The sequence below is a fragment of the Lithobates pipiens genome, unplaced genomic scaffold, assembly GCF_037356315.1.
Source record: "Lithobates pipiens isolate NorthernLeopardFrog02 unplaced genomic scaffold, aLitPip1_a1.2 Scaffold_18, whole genome shotgun sequence".
Taxonomy (NCBI): Eukaryota; Metazoa; Chordata; class Amphibia; order Anura; family Ranidae; genus Lithobates; species Lithobates pipiens.
Genome location: NW_027507758.1, coordinates 604,033,983 through 604,052,070, shown reverse-complemented (window position 1 = coordinate 604,052,070; position 18,088 = coordinate 604,033,983). Strand labels below are relative to the sequence as shown.

At 43.5% G+C, this 18,088-nt stretch overlaps 2 protein-coding genes across 8 annotated transcripts in view; one reads left to right on the top strand and one right to left on the bottom strand.

Moving 5' to 3' along the window:
• The window catches only part of HMBOX1 (homeobox containing 1), a 178,836-nt gene extending 167,557 nt beyond the window's left edge, over nucleotides 1-11,279 (bottom strand). For 4 of the 7 annotated variants that reach the window (XM_077489260.1, XM_077489261.1, XM_077489262.1 and 1 more), the window contains exon 1: nucleotides 10,918-11,278. The gene's annotated coding sequence lies outside the window, so the exon portion shown is untranslated. Of the gene's footprint in view, nucleotides 1-10,917 lie in introns of all 7 variants that reach the window. The other 3 variants (XM_077489263.1, XM_077489264.1, XM_077489265.1) reach the window with 1 other exon arrangement.
• Nucleotides 11,280-11,422: 143 nt separating this feature from the next.
• INTS9 (integrator complex subunit 9) overlaps nucleotides 11,423-18,088 on the top strand; it is a 154,558-nt gene continuing 147,892 nt past the window's right edge. The window contains exons 1-2 of the mRNA XM_077489259.1: nucleotides 11,423-11,551; nucleotides 16,177-16,304. Coding sequence (XP_077345385.1) covers nucleotides 11,543-11,551; nucleotides 16,177-16,304 — 137 coding nt within the window. The 5' untranslated portion in view covers nucleotides 11,423-11,542. The remainder of the gene's footprint in view (nucleotides 11,552-16,176; nucleotides 16,305-18,088) is intronic.

Below are 18,088 nucleotides of genomic sequence, written 5' to 3'. Positions count from 1 at the left end.
ATTAAGCACATTACTGAGCAGCTGTTAGTACTCCATGACAGCCTGTGTGAGTGCCATACGACAAGTGAACACATATCTGGGAAGGACTATACCCATAGATCAGCTCTTGGGTTGTCAGTGAGCAGACGATCACTAAATGAGAGAATAATAAATATCCAGAGACAGGATGCCAAATATAACCCCGAAGAATCGGCTCTCCATTTCCCATTCCGATTACTGCGCACTTTCAGACATGATCAGAAATAGATCGGCAGATAGAAAAAGTATGCCGTGTCTGTAGAGGAGACTTCACTATTCCGGAACGTGGCAGGGTGAGAACGCCACCCATCTAGGGGGGGGCACCCTGCTATGCAATCACTGCCAACCCCTAGACCAGGGGTCTCAAAACTGGCAGCCCTCCAGCTGTTGCAGAACTACAAGTCCCATGAGGCATTGCAGGGCTGACAGTTACAAGCAAGACCCCCCACAGGAAAGAGGCATGATGGGACTTGTAGTTCCCCAACAGCTGGACACCCCTGTCCTAGCCTAGAAGAGTTAAGCCCCATACACACCAACAGATTTTCTGCCGATTTTTTTTTTCCTTCAGATTTAACAAAAACCATATAATATGAGGTCAAACCTGAGGAGTTTCAATGTGACTGCAATCAGGCGGGCCCTTCTACTACATGTTTTTGGTAAATCTGTAGACAAAAATCAGAAGAAAATCTGATAGTGTTTATGTATGGGGCTTTAAAGTGATTAAAAAAATAAAACAAAATGCAAACCTTTACAAACAGGTCATACTTGCCTCCTCCGTGCAGCTTGTTTTGTACAGTGGCCCCGAACATCCATTTCTGGGGTCCCTCGGCGGCTCTCGCGGCTCCTCCTCATATCAGATAACCCCACCTAGGAGAAAGGGGGGGGGCATCTTGCGGGCACGCTCCTGAGTCCAGCACCCTTGCGTCCATAGACAAAATGTTTGGACTCTGCCCCGCCCCCCTGGTGCCCGCGTCATTGGATTTGATTGACAGCAGTGGGAGCCAATGGCTGCGCTGCTATCAATCTATCCAATCAAGAGCCGAGAACCCCCCGACCAAGGAGGAAAAACGCATCTACGTCAGGTGATATTCCAGGGCTCAGGTAAGTAAAACGGGGGTGGGGCGGGCGGTGACTGCCAGGTATTTTTTCACCTTAAAAGTGCAGTTGCACCCAAAAACGGAACTTCCACTTTTCGGAATCCTCCCCCCCTCCGGTGTCACATTTGACCCCCCCCTGTGGGGGGAGGGAGGGAGCGGATACCTGACTAATACAGGTATTTGCTCCCACTTCTGGGCATAGATAGCCGCAGGCTCCGTGGTGATCTACGCTATGTGCGGTGCCTCCCTCTCACCTCCCCAGCTGTATTCTGGGAGACACGTAGGTCCCAGAAGACAGCAGGGGCCAGCGAGGACGCGCAGCACGATTCGCGCATGCGCAGTAAGGAACTGGGCTGTGAAGCCACTTCCTGATTCCCTTATTGAAGATGGCGGCGCCTCCACCCGAGAGACACGAGGGACAAATCGGCTTCAGGTGAGGACATAGCAGGGCGCCCTGGACAGGTAAGTGTCTATATTTTAAGTCAACAGCTGCAGTATAATAATAAATTAGACGGACGACCGTTTTAATGCATAGGATGCATTAACCACTTAAGCCTTATTCTAGCCTTGCCTATAGGGACGGTAAATATCTCTTCCCCCCCCCATTTACCTTGTAGCGCCCCGATGATGCCATTGGCGCATGAGCTGTGTAGAAAAACGGACCTCCGAGCCGTTACTTCCTGAGTGGGTGCCGTAAATGGCAGCTTCGGTGTCCCGGTACCCCCCCCCCCCCCCGGAAGGAAGAGGGGCGAAGAGGGTTTCGGCCTGCAGTGGGGACAGCACGGGCTTCGATTGCAGGTAAGTGGCACATAATGGACCAGTATGCGATGCATACCAGCCCATTATGCATTTACTTTGCAGGGTTTGCAAAGAACAATAGAGGAAGGAAAACACATCAGGGTTTACTTCCTCTTTAATAGCTTCAACTCTTCTGGGAAGGCTGTCCACAAGGTTTAGGAGTGTGTCTATGGGAATGTTTGACCATTCTTCCAGAAGCGCATTTGTGGGGTCAGGCACTGATGTTGGACGAGAAGGCCGGGAATGCAGTCTTCGCTCTAATTCATCCCAAAGGTGTTTTATCAGGTTGAGGTCAGGACTCTGTGCAGGCCAGTAAAGTTCCTCCACCCAAAACTCAATCATCCATGTCTTTATGGACTTTGTTTTGTGCACTGGTCCAAACCATTTGGGGGGGGGTTATGGTGTGGGGTTGTTTTTTTAGGGGTTGTGCTTGGCCCCTTAGTTCCAGTGAAGGGAACTCTTTAGGCTCGATTCACATCTATGCATGTTGCTTTTGAGCGTTTTTTCAGTGCTTGTTGTGTTTTTAACCGCGATTTTGCTGCGTTTTGCATTTTTTTTTCTTGTTTTTTTTTACACTGTGGTTGCTTAGCAACCAACTATATACAGTGAAAAAAAAAAGAAAAAATGCAAATCGTGACAAAAATGCGGTATTTGCGTTTTTGATGCAGGTCCATTGACTTCTATTACATGCAAAACGCTGCATTTTGCATGGAAAAAAGTCCCCGACCCTTTCCAAAAACGCAGAGGCACAAAAATGCATTGATGTGAACATGTTCCATAGGAACCCATGTTAAAAAATTAACCTGCATTTCTGCAAAATGCATCAAAAAACGAGTTCGTGTGAATCAAGCCTAAAGGGGTTGTAAATCTTCATTTCACCCTAATGCATCCTATGCAGTGACCGCCCCCCCCCCCCCAACCCCCCCATTTTACTTACCTGAACCCTCAAACTTGACCCACAGGGACGCGCTGCCCGGGATTCTTGGCTCTTTATTGGATAGATTGTTAGCAGCGCAGTCATTGGCTCCCGCTGCTGTCAATCAAATCCAATGACGCAAGCCGCTGAGGGGGGGGGGGGGGGGCGAGGCCAAGTCCTGCATTCGGCCTCTATGGACGCTGAATGCTGGACTTAGGAGCGTGCCCACAAGCTAACCCCCTTGAGGAAGCGCTTCTCCGAGGTGGTTACCAGATGCGGGGAGGGGCTGCCGGGGGACCCCAGAAGATGATGTTCGGGGCTACTCTGCGCAAAACAAGCTGCAGACTGGAGGCAAGTATGATACGATTATTATTTTTTTAATTTTTACCTTTACAATCTTTAAAAGGTGTCGGCATACCAAGACAATTTCATACTCCCACCTTTGTGGGAACAGTTTGGGGATGGGCCCTTCCTCTACCAACATGACTCCCCACCAGTGCACAAAGCAAGGTCCATAAAGACATGGATGAGCGAGTTTGGGGTGGAGGAACTTTACTGGCCTGCACAGAGTCCTGACCTCAACCTGACAGAACAACTTTGGGATGAATTTGAGTGGAGACGGTGAGCCAGGCATTATTATCATTATAATACAGGATTTAATTTATACATTGCTAACAGTTTGCACAGGGCTTTACAAGATATAGGGAGACAATACACCAAAAAGTACAATTCAAAATAAGAGGGTTAGAGGGGCTAAGTGCCTGACCTCACAAATGCACATCTGGAAGAATAATCAAACATTCCCATAGACACACTCCAAAACCTTGTGGACAGCCTTCCCAGAAGAGTTGAAGCTTTTATAGCTGCAAAGTAGGGTTGTCCCAATACAACTTTTTAAGACAGAGTACAAGTACTGATACACTCCTCCTCCCCCCCCAAGTACTCGCTGATACTGATTATTATTTTCTTTTAATGGTCATGTGACAGTTTCCAGAGTTCAGAGCACAATACAGATTAGGTGGCACTGATATGCAGCACTGATGAGCACTGGCTGGCTGGAATTGGCAAATGGTTGGCACTAGAGCTGCACGATTTTGGCCAAAATGAGAATCAGGATTTTTTTTGCGTAGAGTAAGGCTCGGTTCACACAGGGGGCGATGCGAGGCGACACGACTTGCCGCGACGCGACCTGCCGCGACCTCAGCGGCGACTTGCAAATGACTTCTGTATATAAGTCAATGCAAGTCGCCCCAAGGTCGCCCAAAAGTAGTACAGGAACCTTTTTTCTGAGTCTGAGCGACTCGAGTCGCTCCTCTTAGAACGGTTCCGTAGTACAGAACGGGGGCGACTTGTCAGGTCGCGGCATGGCAAGTCGTGTCGCCTCGCGTCGCCCCCTGTGTGAACGGAGCCTTAAAATCAGAATTCTCGCGACATAAAATCTTTCACATTATACGAAAAAAAAAAAAAAATGGGCTAACCTTACTGATTGTTTTTTTTTTGTTGTTTTTTTTTTTTTTATTATTCATTAATGTAATTTTTTCCCCAAAAAATTGCATTTGAAAGACTGCTGCGCAAATACAGTGTGACATACAATATTGCAACAACCACCATTTTATTCTCTAGGGCCTCTAATTTTATATTATATATATATATATATAATATTTGGGGGTTCTAAGTCATTTAAAAAAAAAAAAAAAAAGATTTTAACTGAACTGAATTTTAATGAAACCTACAAATGTCAGAAAAAAAAAAAAATGGTTTAGTGTTTAAGTGGTTAAACTTTTTTCACTTACACTCAAAGTCTATTCCATTGACAAATTGTTACAATGTTTATACTTTAAGTAGAGTGCCCCCTAAAAAAAAAAAAAAAAAAAAAAAAAAAAAAAAAAAAAAACAATTTTTAAAGTCAGCAGCTACGAATACTGCAGCTGCTGACTTTTAATAATCGGACAGTTACCTGTTCCAGGGTCCAGCGATGCGGGGGAACGAAGCCCCTCCTTGTTCCCCGCTCCGCTCGCGGCATCTGCATTCTTACTGTGGGCACCCTCACAGTCATCTGGGACACGTGACCCAGATGACTGTGCGGCGCTGAGGGGAAGTGGTGTCACCAGCCCGAGCACTGAAGGAGGCAGACTATGAGGGACCCCCTAGCAAAAGGCATTTAGGAGGTGAGTAATTTTTTTTTTTTTTTCCAATTATTCATTATTATTTTTTAGGCATTTTAAGCTATTTCTTTTTTTTTGGTGGCAACATCACTTTAAGTTCAACTGATAAAGAATGTTTTGATTCTTGGCAGACTGCCCCATTTTTCTCTTCCTTTCTTTTGAGGAAAAGAAAAGAAAGGCTGCCTGCGACGCCCATCTTGGTACTCCTTGCACTCGGCCGCATAAAAGTGGCGGCCATCTTGTTACACCCAGCCTGCACTACATGTTTGTTGTTTTTAGATGTCTGCTCCTGGTTTACTGCGGCCGAGTGCAGGGAGTACCAAGATGGGAGCGTCGGAATGTCCAAGCGCTGACGTGACGTCTGATGAAACACCGCCTCTTGTAGGTATCGGAACAGGCATCGGGAGCATTTGTGCGAGTAAAAGTACTTGCGCAAATGCTCGGTATCGGGACAACCCTACTGCAAAGTGTGGGCCAACTCAATATTGAACCCCTTTGGACTAAAGGCCCGGACACACAATACAATGCATAAATGCGTACGACGAGCCGTCTGCCGATTTTCGGATCGTTAGTGAGGTGCTTTCGGCAGCCGATTTTGCTTTTTTTGTCAGACAAAAGCTGGATGTGCAGACTATACAAATTTTTGCTCGGATATGAAATCAACATGCGATTTTCGTTCTTACGATTCTTGTTTCGTACGAAAATCGTACTAACAAGACTACGCATGCTCAGAAACAAAAAAAACAAACAAACACACATACAGACCTATTGAAACACATGACGTCACTTCTGACGGTCTTATTCTGTTGTACGAAAATTTTTGTATGGTCAGTAACTTCTTCACTTTTGACATGGGACTAGCATGCCACAAAAAAAAAAAAAAAAAATACAAAAAAAAAAATCTGATCGTGTGTACGAGACCTAAGACTGGGGTGCCATTAAAGTTCATGTTAAGGTCAGCATCCCAATACTTTTGGTAATATAGTGTGGATAAGATAGCAATAAGATAAGAAGCAAGAGGTTGTTTTCCCCAAGCAATTATTATAATGGAGTAGTAACAACAAGTACAATTCACATCATAACTATGAAGAGTAAAGCCCCATACACACACACACACTATTAGATTTTCTGCAGATTTTTGTCTTCAGATTTACAAAAACCATGTAGTGCAAGGGCCTGCCTGATTGCAAACAAATTGAAACGCTTCGGCTCGGTTTCCCCTAGTGCGACTTATCATGCGACTTGGGACTGCAAAGTCACATGACAAGTCGTTCCCCACGATTTCCAATGAGTACCGTTCATATCTGTGCGACTTCAAGTCACCGCGACTTCAAAGTACTCCCCGCACTACTTAGGGTACCACTTTGATGCGACTTGAGGTCCATAGGCCTCAAGAATACACAGGCATTGCTTTAAGTAGCGGCAAAAAAAAAACACGGTAAAATCATGGCAAAAAAATAAATCGCGCAACTTTGGGGACGCAATAGTGGAAACATAACCAGTTTCCAGTCATCAAAATTGCACCAAAAAAAAAAAAAGAAAATCGCTAGACTTTCAGGTCGCAATAGTGGAAACCTGGCCTTAAGGTTTGACCTCATATGGGTTTAGTAAAACCGAAGCACAAAAATCTGCAGAAAATCGAATAGTGTGTATGGGGTCTTAGGTGAAGGGCATCGGAAATATACTCCTAAGGCTGGCCGTACATTATACAATTTTCTTGTACAACTTTCCTTTAGATTTACCAAAAACCATACAATAATAGGCGGTCACACCTAAACTACACAGTTGGTATGTAATCAGGTGGGCCCTTTGCACTAACATAGTTGAAGGCAAATCTAAAAAAGGGAAATGGTATAGTAGTCCGTACATCTAACTATGCATGACACAGGGACCCCAGCATTAATAATAATACCAGTATTAGAAGAAGGTTATCGGGAGCGGACAGACCCTCGGGAATGAAGTGTGATGATCACAGGGAAGAGGTGCGAGGCAAAGTATTATCACTAATATAATAATATGGCCACCGCTGCCAACAATTCCACACACACCACCGACACCGTCCATATAGGTGTGCCGAGTATTATCACCAATATAATATAATATGACCACCGCTGTCATCACTTCCACCGTCCATACAATGACATACTTCATAATACTACTACTCATTACCAGAACAGTGATAGCAATGCCAGCACCTGCAAACACACAGCTGGCAGAGATGGCTATATAATAATAATAATTTATAACATAGTAATAATAATATTAACATACAAATCAGTACAATGGGAGTAATATGAAATGTCAGTACCCAGCAGAGTCTATACCACAGTCAGCTTTAGAACAATGATAATATAGCAGCATAAATTGGCATAACAACAAAACTAATAATAATAATAAACCAGCATAAATTGGCATAACAAAACTAATAATAATATCAGCATAAATTGGCATAATGACAAAAAAAAATAATAATATATCAGCATAAATTGGCATAACAACAACAAAACTAATAATGATAACAATACAAAAAACGATTAGTTAACTTTGCGGCACTATAGATAAATCCTGTATAACAACAGAACACTGATCATTACTATAAAACTGATAGCGATGTCAGCACCTCCAAAACACACACACACACACACACACACACACACGAGACTTCAGAAGAAAAAGGAAAAAAAAAAAAAAAAAACTACTGTGAACACCACAAACACCAATCATAGCAATGATAACAGCATCACCAATAATACTAACAACAATGAAAATAACAATGATAACAATAATGTTGCAAGTAAAAACAACAGTGAAGGGGGGGGGGGGGGGGAAGTCCAGAGTTCTCAAACACAACTGGCAGAATGTTATACTTGAGTAAGAATAGTGTAATAATATCAATAAGCTACAGAGAAGGCAAGAGTTTAATGGGACCGACGTCACACAGCCATCAATAATGATAATAACAACACTAAAGTCAGCACCTGCAGAGACACAGCAGACGAATAAGAATAATAGTAATAATAGTAATACTGAAGTGAGCTCCTCCTAACACACAATTAATTGGCAGTCTTTGTAGTACTATTATTTAGAGTATTCACGGCAGTAATAATGTCAGGACCTCCAGAAATACTGCTGGCAGAACAATAACATTATTATTATCACTATTACTACCAAACTAATAGTAACACTACTAAAAAGTCAGCATGTCCTAAAAACACAACTGTCAAGTCTATTAATACTACCAATACCGGTTGTAGTATATGAATGTCACCACCTCCAGACAGACACACCACTGGCAGAGTCCTGATAATAGTAAGAACGATCATGATGGCAGTAAAAGTCCAGAGTTTCCAAGCACACAGATGGCAGAGTAGTAACAATGGTGTAGTAATATCATTAGAGATACAAAGAATGCAGATTGTAATAGGACCGACTTCACACGGTCATCATCATCATCATCATCATCATCATCAGCAGCAGCACTAGACTGAAGTCAGCACCTCCTAACACACAGCTTGGCAGTAGTAATAGTACCAGCAGTATTAATGTCAGTACCTCCAGACACATCACTGGCAGAGTCCTTATTATTATTATTATGTGTAGTAGTGATAGTGTTGTTTGGAAACATCAGTGCCAGAGTTATTATTGATAATCATAATAAATAACTCTGGTTGGGATGTTTCTAAACAACAATATCACTACTACACCTAATAATAATAATAATAATAATAATAATAATAATAATAATAATAGGTAGTGATATGGTTATGCCTAGAAAAATCACTGTCGTAGCTTTATTAATATTTGAATTATCAATAATAACTCTGGCAGTGATGCTTCCAGACATAACAATATTACTACTATACATAAGAATAAGAAGAATATAGTAGTAGTGATATTGTTATGTCTGGAAATATCACTGCCAGCAGAGTTGTATTTGTATTATTATTAATTGTAGTCCTGATATTGTTTTGTCTGGAAACATCACTACCAGAGTTGTATTATTATTTATTATAATAATACAACTCTGGTAGTGATGTTTCCAGGCAAAATATCTGTACTAAATGATAATATTATTAATAATAATAATAATAATAATTTAATACTGATATTTATATGTCTGGAAACATCACTACCAGATTTGTAATAATAATAATAATAATAATAATAAAACTCTGACAGTGATGTTTCCAGACATAAGAATATCAGTACTACATTATTTTTTATTATTAATAATAATAATAATAATAATAATACTAATAATAATAATAATATTATTTAGTACAGATAGTGTTAAGTCTGGAAACACTACCAGAGTTGTATTATTATTATTATTATTATATTAACTGTAGTCCTGATATTATGTGTGGAAACATCACTACCAGAGTTGGATAATAATAATAATAATAATAATAATAATAATAATAATAATAATAATACAACTCTGGTAGTGATGTTTCCTGACATAAGAAAATCAGTACTACATTATTATTATTATTATTATTATTAATAATAATATTTAGTGCAAATATTGTTATGTCTGGAAACATCACCCCCAGAGTTGTATTATTAATAATAATAATAATATTTGTAGCCCTGATATTGTTACGTGTGGAAACATCACTTCCAGAGTTGTATAAAAATAATAATAATAATACTCTGGCAGTGATGTTTCCAAACATAAGAACATCAGTACTACATAATTATTATTATTATTTACAGATATTGTTATATCTGGAAAGAAAACTACCAGAGTAGTATTATTATTTGTAGTCCTGATATTGTTATGTCTGAAAACATCACTGCCAGAGTTATATTATTATTATTATTGGGACTCTGCCTGTGATGTGTGTGGAAGTACTGATAGTAAAACTGCTGGTATTATTCCTACTGACAAGTTGTGTGTTATATATCCTTATAGTAAAAAATGATATAAAATAAGAACAGAAATAGTGACAGGATGGTCAGACACACAACTAGCTAAGATTTTATAATTCTGGAATAACAATGCTTAGATTAAAACATCTAATAATAAATAACAAATATTAGTAATAGTAGGTGTGATTGGTCTGTGTATATTTTCAATTGCAGATGATGGTCCAACAATAATGATATAATAACAGCAGTACTAGCATGGTCAGACACACAACTAGCAGAGACTTCATAATAATAATAATAATAATAATAATGTCAATTAAAATATATAATAAAAAAGTAATAATAGTAAGCGTAATTGATGTGTGTGTATATATATATATATATATATATATATATATATATATATATATATTTTTTTTTTTTTTCTTTTGATGATGGTGTAATAATAATAATAATATAAAAACAACAACAACAACAATAATAATAATAATAGCAAGAACAAAGTGATAAAGAACTAAACTGCAGAAATAATGATGGGAGTAGTAGTGATGATATCAGTAATGTCTGGACACATCACTGCCAGAGTCATCATCATCATCATCATCATCATCATCATGATGATGATGATGATGATGATATTGATGGGGGGGGGTGATTGGAGGACACACTTCTAGTGAAGAGACTTAATAATACTATAAATAATAATAATAATAATATTTCCAGTAGCAAATAATAAATACCAGGAATAATAGCCGGTATGATGCTATATGATAATGGGGGGGGGGGGGTCCCCTATATATAGACAGTATAGATGATATCTCTATTATTATTATTGATGATTACAGTGGGGGGTGACCTGTCTGTGGAGGGAGGGGTGACCTGTCTGTAGCAAGGGGGGGGGGGGTGAACTGTCTGTAGGGAGGGGGGAGGTGACCTGTCTGTGGGGGGGGGGGGGGGTGACCTGTCTGCGGGGTCTCCATGGTGACGGCGAGGTGAAGTTGTGTGAATACATGACAGGAGAGGAGGGGGGGGGGGGGATGTCGCTCACCTGTACAGTAGCGGTGTACAGCCCGGCGGCGGCGGGCCCTCCCTCCCGCTCTCTCTCTGTCCCCGGGGTGGTGGTGATGATGAAGTCCGCCCTCGCTCCTCAGCGCTCCCCCGCCGCTCACATCTCAGCCGCCTGACTCGTCTTTGTCTGTCTCCCGGCCGCCATGTTGACACTCAGCACCGCGCACCTTCCACCACCCCCCCAACCTCAACACTCTCTCTCTCACACACACACTCACACACACAGACTGGCCGAGCGGCCCCGCGGGGGGAACTCTGGGAGTTGTAGTTCCCGACACCGCCGGCTTCTCCCCGGGGAGTGAGGGGCCGGGACTACATCTCCCAGAGGGCAGCGCGGGCAGACTGGGCGGGGCATTGCCGGGGAGGGAGGCGGAGCCAAGCTCCTGGCCTAACAGGCTGGAGGAAGGCGGGGCGCAGCCGCTGGCGGACAGACAGGGCGGGACACGCCCCCCTCTCCTGGCGGTCAGACTGGGCGGGACACGCCTTCTTCGCACGCTTGGAGCGTGTCTGGAGCGGAAGTGACGTCCGGCGCCGGACGACTACCAGTCCCGTCATGCCGTGCGCCCCTCCCGGAAGTGAACCGGCGCTGGAGGTGTGAGGGGAAGATGAAGCTGGTGAGTCCATCGGTATATGTGTGAATGTTCTGCAAGTCCCTTGTCCTCATCTGTATACAACATTCACGTCACCCCCCCCATTGTTATCTGCAGCTTTCTGTCTGCCCACATTATGTTCACTATTTTATAGGGGTACTCCACACAGTGACACATGGTACCGTACAGCTCAGCACCCCCCACAGCCTGCTGAGACTCCCTCTATTTACAGCAATAATAAAACCAGAAAATGTCATCTGTTGCGGCTTACCAATCATTACATGTGGTGGCTGCGTTCGTTTTCTTTTTTCAGGCTCCCCTCCCCCCTCTCTGTTTTCACCTGATGATCTTATCAGTGATGCACCTCCTGCATTACACCTCCTGTATTACAGCTGTATTTGTGCCTTCTCATCAATGCCCATAAAGGCTGTCCATCAGTGCTGCATATCACTTCCACCTCTCAGTAGTGTACCCATCAGTGCTGCATATCAGTGCCCATAAAGGCTGCATATCCCTTCCACCTGTCAGTGCCAATAAAGGCTACCCATCAGTGCTGCATATTTGTGCCTCCTCATCAGTGCCCATAAAAGCTGACCATCAGTACCCATCATTGCTTTATACCGCTTCCACTTGTCAGTGCTGCAAATCAGTGCCCATAAGTGCTGCATATCACTTCCACCTGTCAGTGCCTATAACGGCTGCCCATCAGGGTGGCATATTCGTGCCTCCTCATCAATGCCCATAAAGGCTGCCCATCCATACCCATCATTGCTGCATATTATTAGTGCCACATCATAAGTGCTGTGTATCACTTCCACCTGTCAGTACCCATCAGTGCTGAATATTAGTGCCCATAAGAGTTGCATATCACTTCCACCTGTCAGTGCCTATAAAGGCTGCCAATCAGTGCTGCATATTTGTGCCTGCATATCAGTGTCCATAAGGCCTGCATGCCGCTTCCACTTGTCAGTGCCGGTCAGGGCTGCATATTCATGCCTCCTCATCAATGCCCATAAAGGCTGCCCATCTGTACCATCGGTGCTTCATATTAGTGCCACCTCATCAGTGCTGCATATCACTTCCACCTGTCAGTGCCCATAAGTGCTGCATATCACTTCCATCTGTCAGTGCCCATAAGTGCTGCATATCCCTTTCACCTGTCAGTGCCCATAAAGGCTGCCCATCAGGGCTGCATATTCGTGCCTCTTCTTCAGTGCCAATAAAGGCTGCCCATCCATACTCATCAGTGCTGCATATTAGTGCCACCTCATCAGTGCTACATATTAGTTCGCATAAGGGTTGCATATCATTTACACCTGTCAGTGCCCACACATCAGTCAAGGAGAAAAATGACTTATTTACAAAATGAAATAAACAAAACTAAGAAAATCTTTTTTTTTTTTTTTTCAACATTTTTTTCGTTCATCTGTAGATCAAAGGGGATGAATTTTGATCTGTAGATCATATCAACTGTACACGTTTTTATATATATATATATATATATATATATATATATTGTTCCTCTGTTTAACCCCTTATTAACTCTTCTAATCAGCCCTAATTAACTCCTTATTCTTCTTCTCTCTTCAATTGTTATTTTCCTGCTGATTTTTTTTTTTTCGTTTCTATTTTATTAGCGGAGTCTGGCCACAGATTTTTTTTTTGATTATTCATTTTTTTTTTTTTTATATAACATCCCATCATAATGCATGAATTACACAAATAAAGTTTATAGATTTTTGCTAGTGGATCTGAATTATATCTTTTATTTTTTTTTATTTATTTTTTTATGCTTACAGTTAATAAAATCCTCCTCTGGCCGTTGCCATGATGGGTGTGGGCATGGGAAGCCCAATCGCAATCTCTTCCTGGATTACAGATGGAGAGGTTCATGCTGGGTAACCTGTCGGCTTTAGCGCCGATTGTCTAGAAAGTTGCCATAACAGCAGGCGGCGACGGAGGAAGGTCCCACCCCAGTTGTCATGGCAACAGCCTTAAACCGCGTCATTTCCTGTCGGGAAATGGAGCTTTTTTTTTGCTCGCGGTACTACCCACTAATTCCTGGGAAATGATGACTCGCATTTTCCCAGGAGCACAGGCGAGGGAGGAAGTGACGAGGAGCTCCGCGGACCAGGAAGGGGCAGATTAGGAGCCACTACATAGCAACAGGGGGTTTCTGGTAAGTAAAAAAAAAAAAAAAAAGTCCCCCCCTCCCCAAGTTTCTTAAAGCGGGGGTCCGCCGGAAGTCCACGTTTTTTTTTTTTTTTTTTAAAAGCCAGCAGCTACAAATACTGCAGCTGCTGACTTTTAAAATAGTGACACTTACCTGTCCAGCGCGCCCGCGATGTCGGCACCCGAAGCCGATCTCTCGATCGTCTCTCGGGTGCTGCCGCCGCCATCTTGGGTATGGGAATCAGGAAGTGGAGCCTTTCGGCTTCATTTTCCGGTTCCCTACTGCGCATGCGCGAGTCGCGCTTCGCAATAAGGATGGATCCGCTGCCTCTGGGATCTGTGTGTTTCCCAGCAGGCAGCGGGGGACTTTCGGAAAGGGGCGTAATGTACGCCCCTTTCCGCAGAGAGCTATCCCGGAAGTGGGTGCAGATACCTGTACTGTACAGGTACCTGCACCCCCCCCCCCCCCTGAAAGGTGCCAATTGTGGCGCCGGAGGGGGGGAGGGTTCCGATGAGGGGAAGGTCCACTTTAGGGTGGACCTCCGCTTTAATACTATAAAATTTCTGTGAATATGCAAAAAAAAAAAAAACATTCTGGGTGGTGCTTTTGTTTGGTAATCATTTTATACATTTCCCATGTTAATAAATAAAAAGACCCCACAGAAAACACATTTAATTTGTAAATAACTTTGTATTGCTTTGTACCAGAATCATCATTTTAGTGTCATTTTAACCATTTAACGACTGCCTCAGGTGGGAGTCACGTACTAGATACATGATCCATCCCTTCCATGTAGGGGGCCGAGCCGATCAGGTCCCGGCCATTGATTGTCCGCTGGCTGATCAGCGAAGAGGCTGATGGGACAGAGCTCTGTGAATGTAAGTAGGGAGGGGCCATGTTTTGTTTCTCTGCGAAGCACGTTCCTTAGTTAAAACCGCACACAGTAAATGCACCAAGCACTGTTAGGCACACGTTTAACCCTTTGATCGTCCTAGATGTTAACCCTTTCCCAGCCAGTGTCATTAGTACAGTGACAGTGTATAGTATTAGCACCGATCACTCTATTAATTTCATTGTTTTTCACAAAGTGTCAGTGTTATTAGGGGATGTTCCCCCTTACAGTGGTGGTCATTAGGAGTGGTGCCCCATTTACATTGGTCGTCTTTAGGAGAGGTGCCCACTTATGTTGGTGGTCATTAGATGTTCCCTCTATATGGATGGTCATTAAGGGATGTTCCCCTTTGCATTGGCAGTCATTAGGAGAGGTGCCTCCCTACTTTGATCATCATTAGGAGTGGTGCCCCCTTACATTGGTAGACATTAGGAGAGGTGTCCTCTTACTTTGGTGGTCGTTAGGAGAGGTACCCCCTTAGATTGATAGTCTTTAGGAGAGGTGCCCCTTTACATTGGTGGTCACTAGGAGAGGTACCCCCTTACTTTGGTGGTCATTAGGAGAGGTGCACCCTTAGATTTGTTGTCAGTAGGAGAGGTGCCCCCTTATGTTGGTAGTCATTAGGAGATGTCCCCCTTATATGGATGGTCATTAAGGGATGTTCCTCATTACATTGGCAGTCATTAGGAGAGATGTCCCCCTACTTTGGTCATTAAAAGAGATGCCCCTCTACATTGGTGATCATTAGGAGAGGTGCCCCCTTACATTGGTGGTCATTAGGAGAGGTGCCCCCTTACATTGGTGGTCATTAGGAGTGGTGCCCCCTTACATTGGTGGTCATTAGGAGAGGTGCCCCCTTACATTGGTGATCATTAGGAGTGGTGCCCCCTTACATTGGTGGTCATTAGGAGTGGTGCCCCCTTACATTGATGGTCATTAGGAGTGGTGCCCAGTTACATTGGTGGTCATTAGGGGTGGTGCCCCCTTACATTGGTGATCATTAGGAGAGGTGCCCCCCCTTACATTGGCGATCATTAGGAGAGGTACCCCCTTACACTGGTAGTCATTAGGAAATATGGCATCTTACAATGCTGGTCAGGGGAAGCAATGCCTCCTTACATTGGTGGTCACTGTAGTGGCCCCTGCAAAATGACATTGGGCCCAGAACTAGGCTGGCACCATCCAGTAGGAAATGAAATCAGTGCACTGCTTCTCACTGTATAAGCAACCTTAGCTGTCTCTGGAGCTCCCCCTGCGTTTCACAGGACCATGGCTGAGGAAGGCTGCTTCAATAAGTCATGCACACAGGAGAGGAATTGTTATAGGTGAGAGGTGGCTACTGTTCCTGATTGGTGTGAGTGTCTATTACTCTCAGTGTAGGGTCAGTATGTGATGGTAATCAGGCCCCTGTGGTGACATAATTAGTCTGTGTTTGCTTGTAAGCTGTCATTTGCTCTTGTGATCTCCTTTAATCTCCAGCTCTCCTCTCCTCTCCTGCTATTCAGGGGCGGCTGTTTAATATTTTATGTCTCTATTGGTCCGGAACATTAAATGACTTTCCTTGGGCTTCTCTTTCCCTTTCAGTACTGCCTGTCGGGTCATCCCACGCTGCCATGCAACATCCTCAAGTTCAAATCCACCACCATCATGCTGGACTGCGGTCTGGACATGACGTCCGCCCTGAACTTCCTCCCTCTGCCTCTGGTGCACAGGTACGTCTCGAGGGCTGGGGGGGGGAGGGGGGCGGCTAACTGTGGCCTATCTGCACAGCAGCTGAAATTTCATATCCGGCTCACAGCTACTGTGCGCTGACTGATGCCATGAGCAGGAATAAGCCACACAGACAAGCTTAACTACTTCCATACCGGGCCAATTCTGACATTCCTCTCCAACATGTAAAAAACAAACATATTTTAGTTTTTTTGCTTGGAAATTACTCAGAACTCCCAAACATTATATATATATATATAAATGTTTGTTGCATATTCCATCCATAGTCAGGATCTCTAATGTCGTGTACACACGATCAGAATTATGGTCAGAAAAAGGTCGGATGGTTTTCCTGATGGGATTTTGCTCAAGCTGTCTTACCTGCACACGGTCACACCAAATTCCGACCGTCAAGAACACGGTGACGTACAACACGTATGACGGGACTAGAAAAGGGAAGTTCAATAGCCAGTAGCAAATAGCTTCCATCGTGTAGTTGAATCTGGGCATGCGTGAGTTCGGAATTTCCATCAGGAAAGTTTTTTTCATCGGGAAAATTGAGAACCTACTCTCAAATTTTTGCTGGCGGGAATTCGGCCAGCTGAATTCTGATGGAGCATACACACAGTCGCATTTTCCAATGAAAATCTCTCATCGGTCTTTTGCTGGCCGAAATTCCGATCGTGTGTACGCAGCATTAGATTGAGGAGATGGAGGAATTGATCCATACCTCCCAAGAACGTATACAAAAATTCACAACTGTCTGGGCATGCTGGACATATTTCAAGTCTACCGAGAGCTATAGCTCAAACTTTCTCTTACCTGCCGTAGCTACTTAACCACTTAAGCCCCGGACCAATTTGCAGCCAAAGGACCAGGCCCCTTTTTGCGTTTCGGCACTGCGTCACTTTAATGACGTGGCTCCCAAACAAAATTGGCATCCTTTTTTTTCCCCCACAAATAGAGCTTTCTTTTGGTGGTATTTGATCACCTCTGCGGTTTTTATTTTTTGCACTATAAACAAAAGTAGAGCGACAATTTTGAAAAAAATGCTATATTTTTTACGTTTTGCTGTAATAAATATCCCCCAAAAATATATAAAAAAATTTTTTTTTCCTCAGTTTAGGCAGATCCCTATTCTTCTACATATTTTTGGTAAAAAGAATCACAATTAGTAATTATTGATTGGTTTGCGCAAAAGTTATAGCGTTTAAAAAAATAGGAGATAGTTTTATGGCATTTTTTTTTATTTCACTAGTATTGGCAGCGATCAGTGATTTTTATTGTGACTGCGACATTATGGCCGACACATTGGACATTTTTGACACATTTTTGGGACCATTGTCATTTATACAGCAATCAGTGCTATTTAAATGCACTGATTCCTGTGTAAATGACACTGGCAGTGAAGGAGTTAACCCCTAGGGGGCACCGGGGGGGGGGGGGGGGGGTTATGTGTGACGGGTGTGCGTTTTTATTTTTTTTTACTGTTGGGGGAACAGACGATCGGTATCAGGCTCGGTAGGAAGCACGAGGAGAGGTTTGTTTACACAGACCTCTCCTCGTTCTTCAGCTCTGTGACCCGATCGCTGGACACCAGCGGTGATCGGATCCGCGGGTTCCGCGGCCACGGTCACAGAGCTCAGGACCGGGTCGCGGCGTGAGCGACCCACGGCTGGGCACTTAAAGAGCCACGTACAGGTACGTGATTGTGCCCAGCCGTGCCATTCTGCTAACATATATTGGCGCGAGGCGGTCCTTAAGCAGTTAAATTACCTGATAGAAG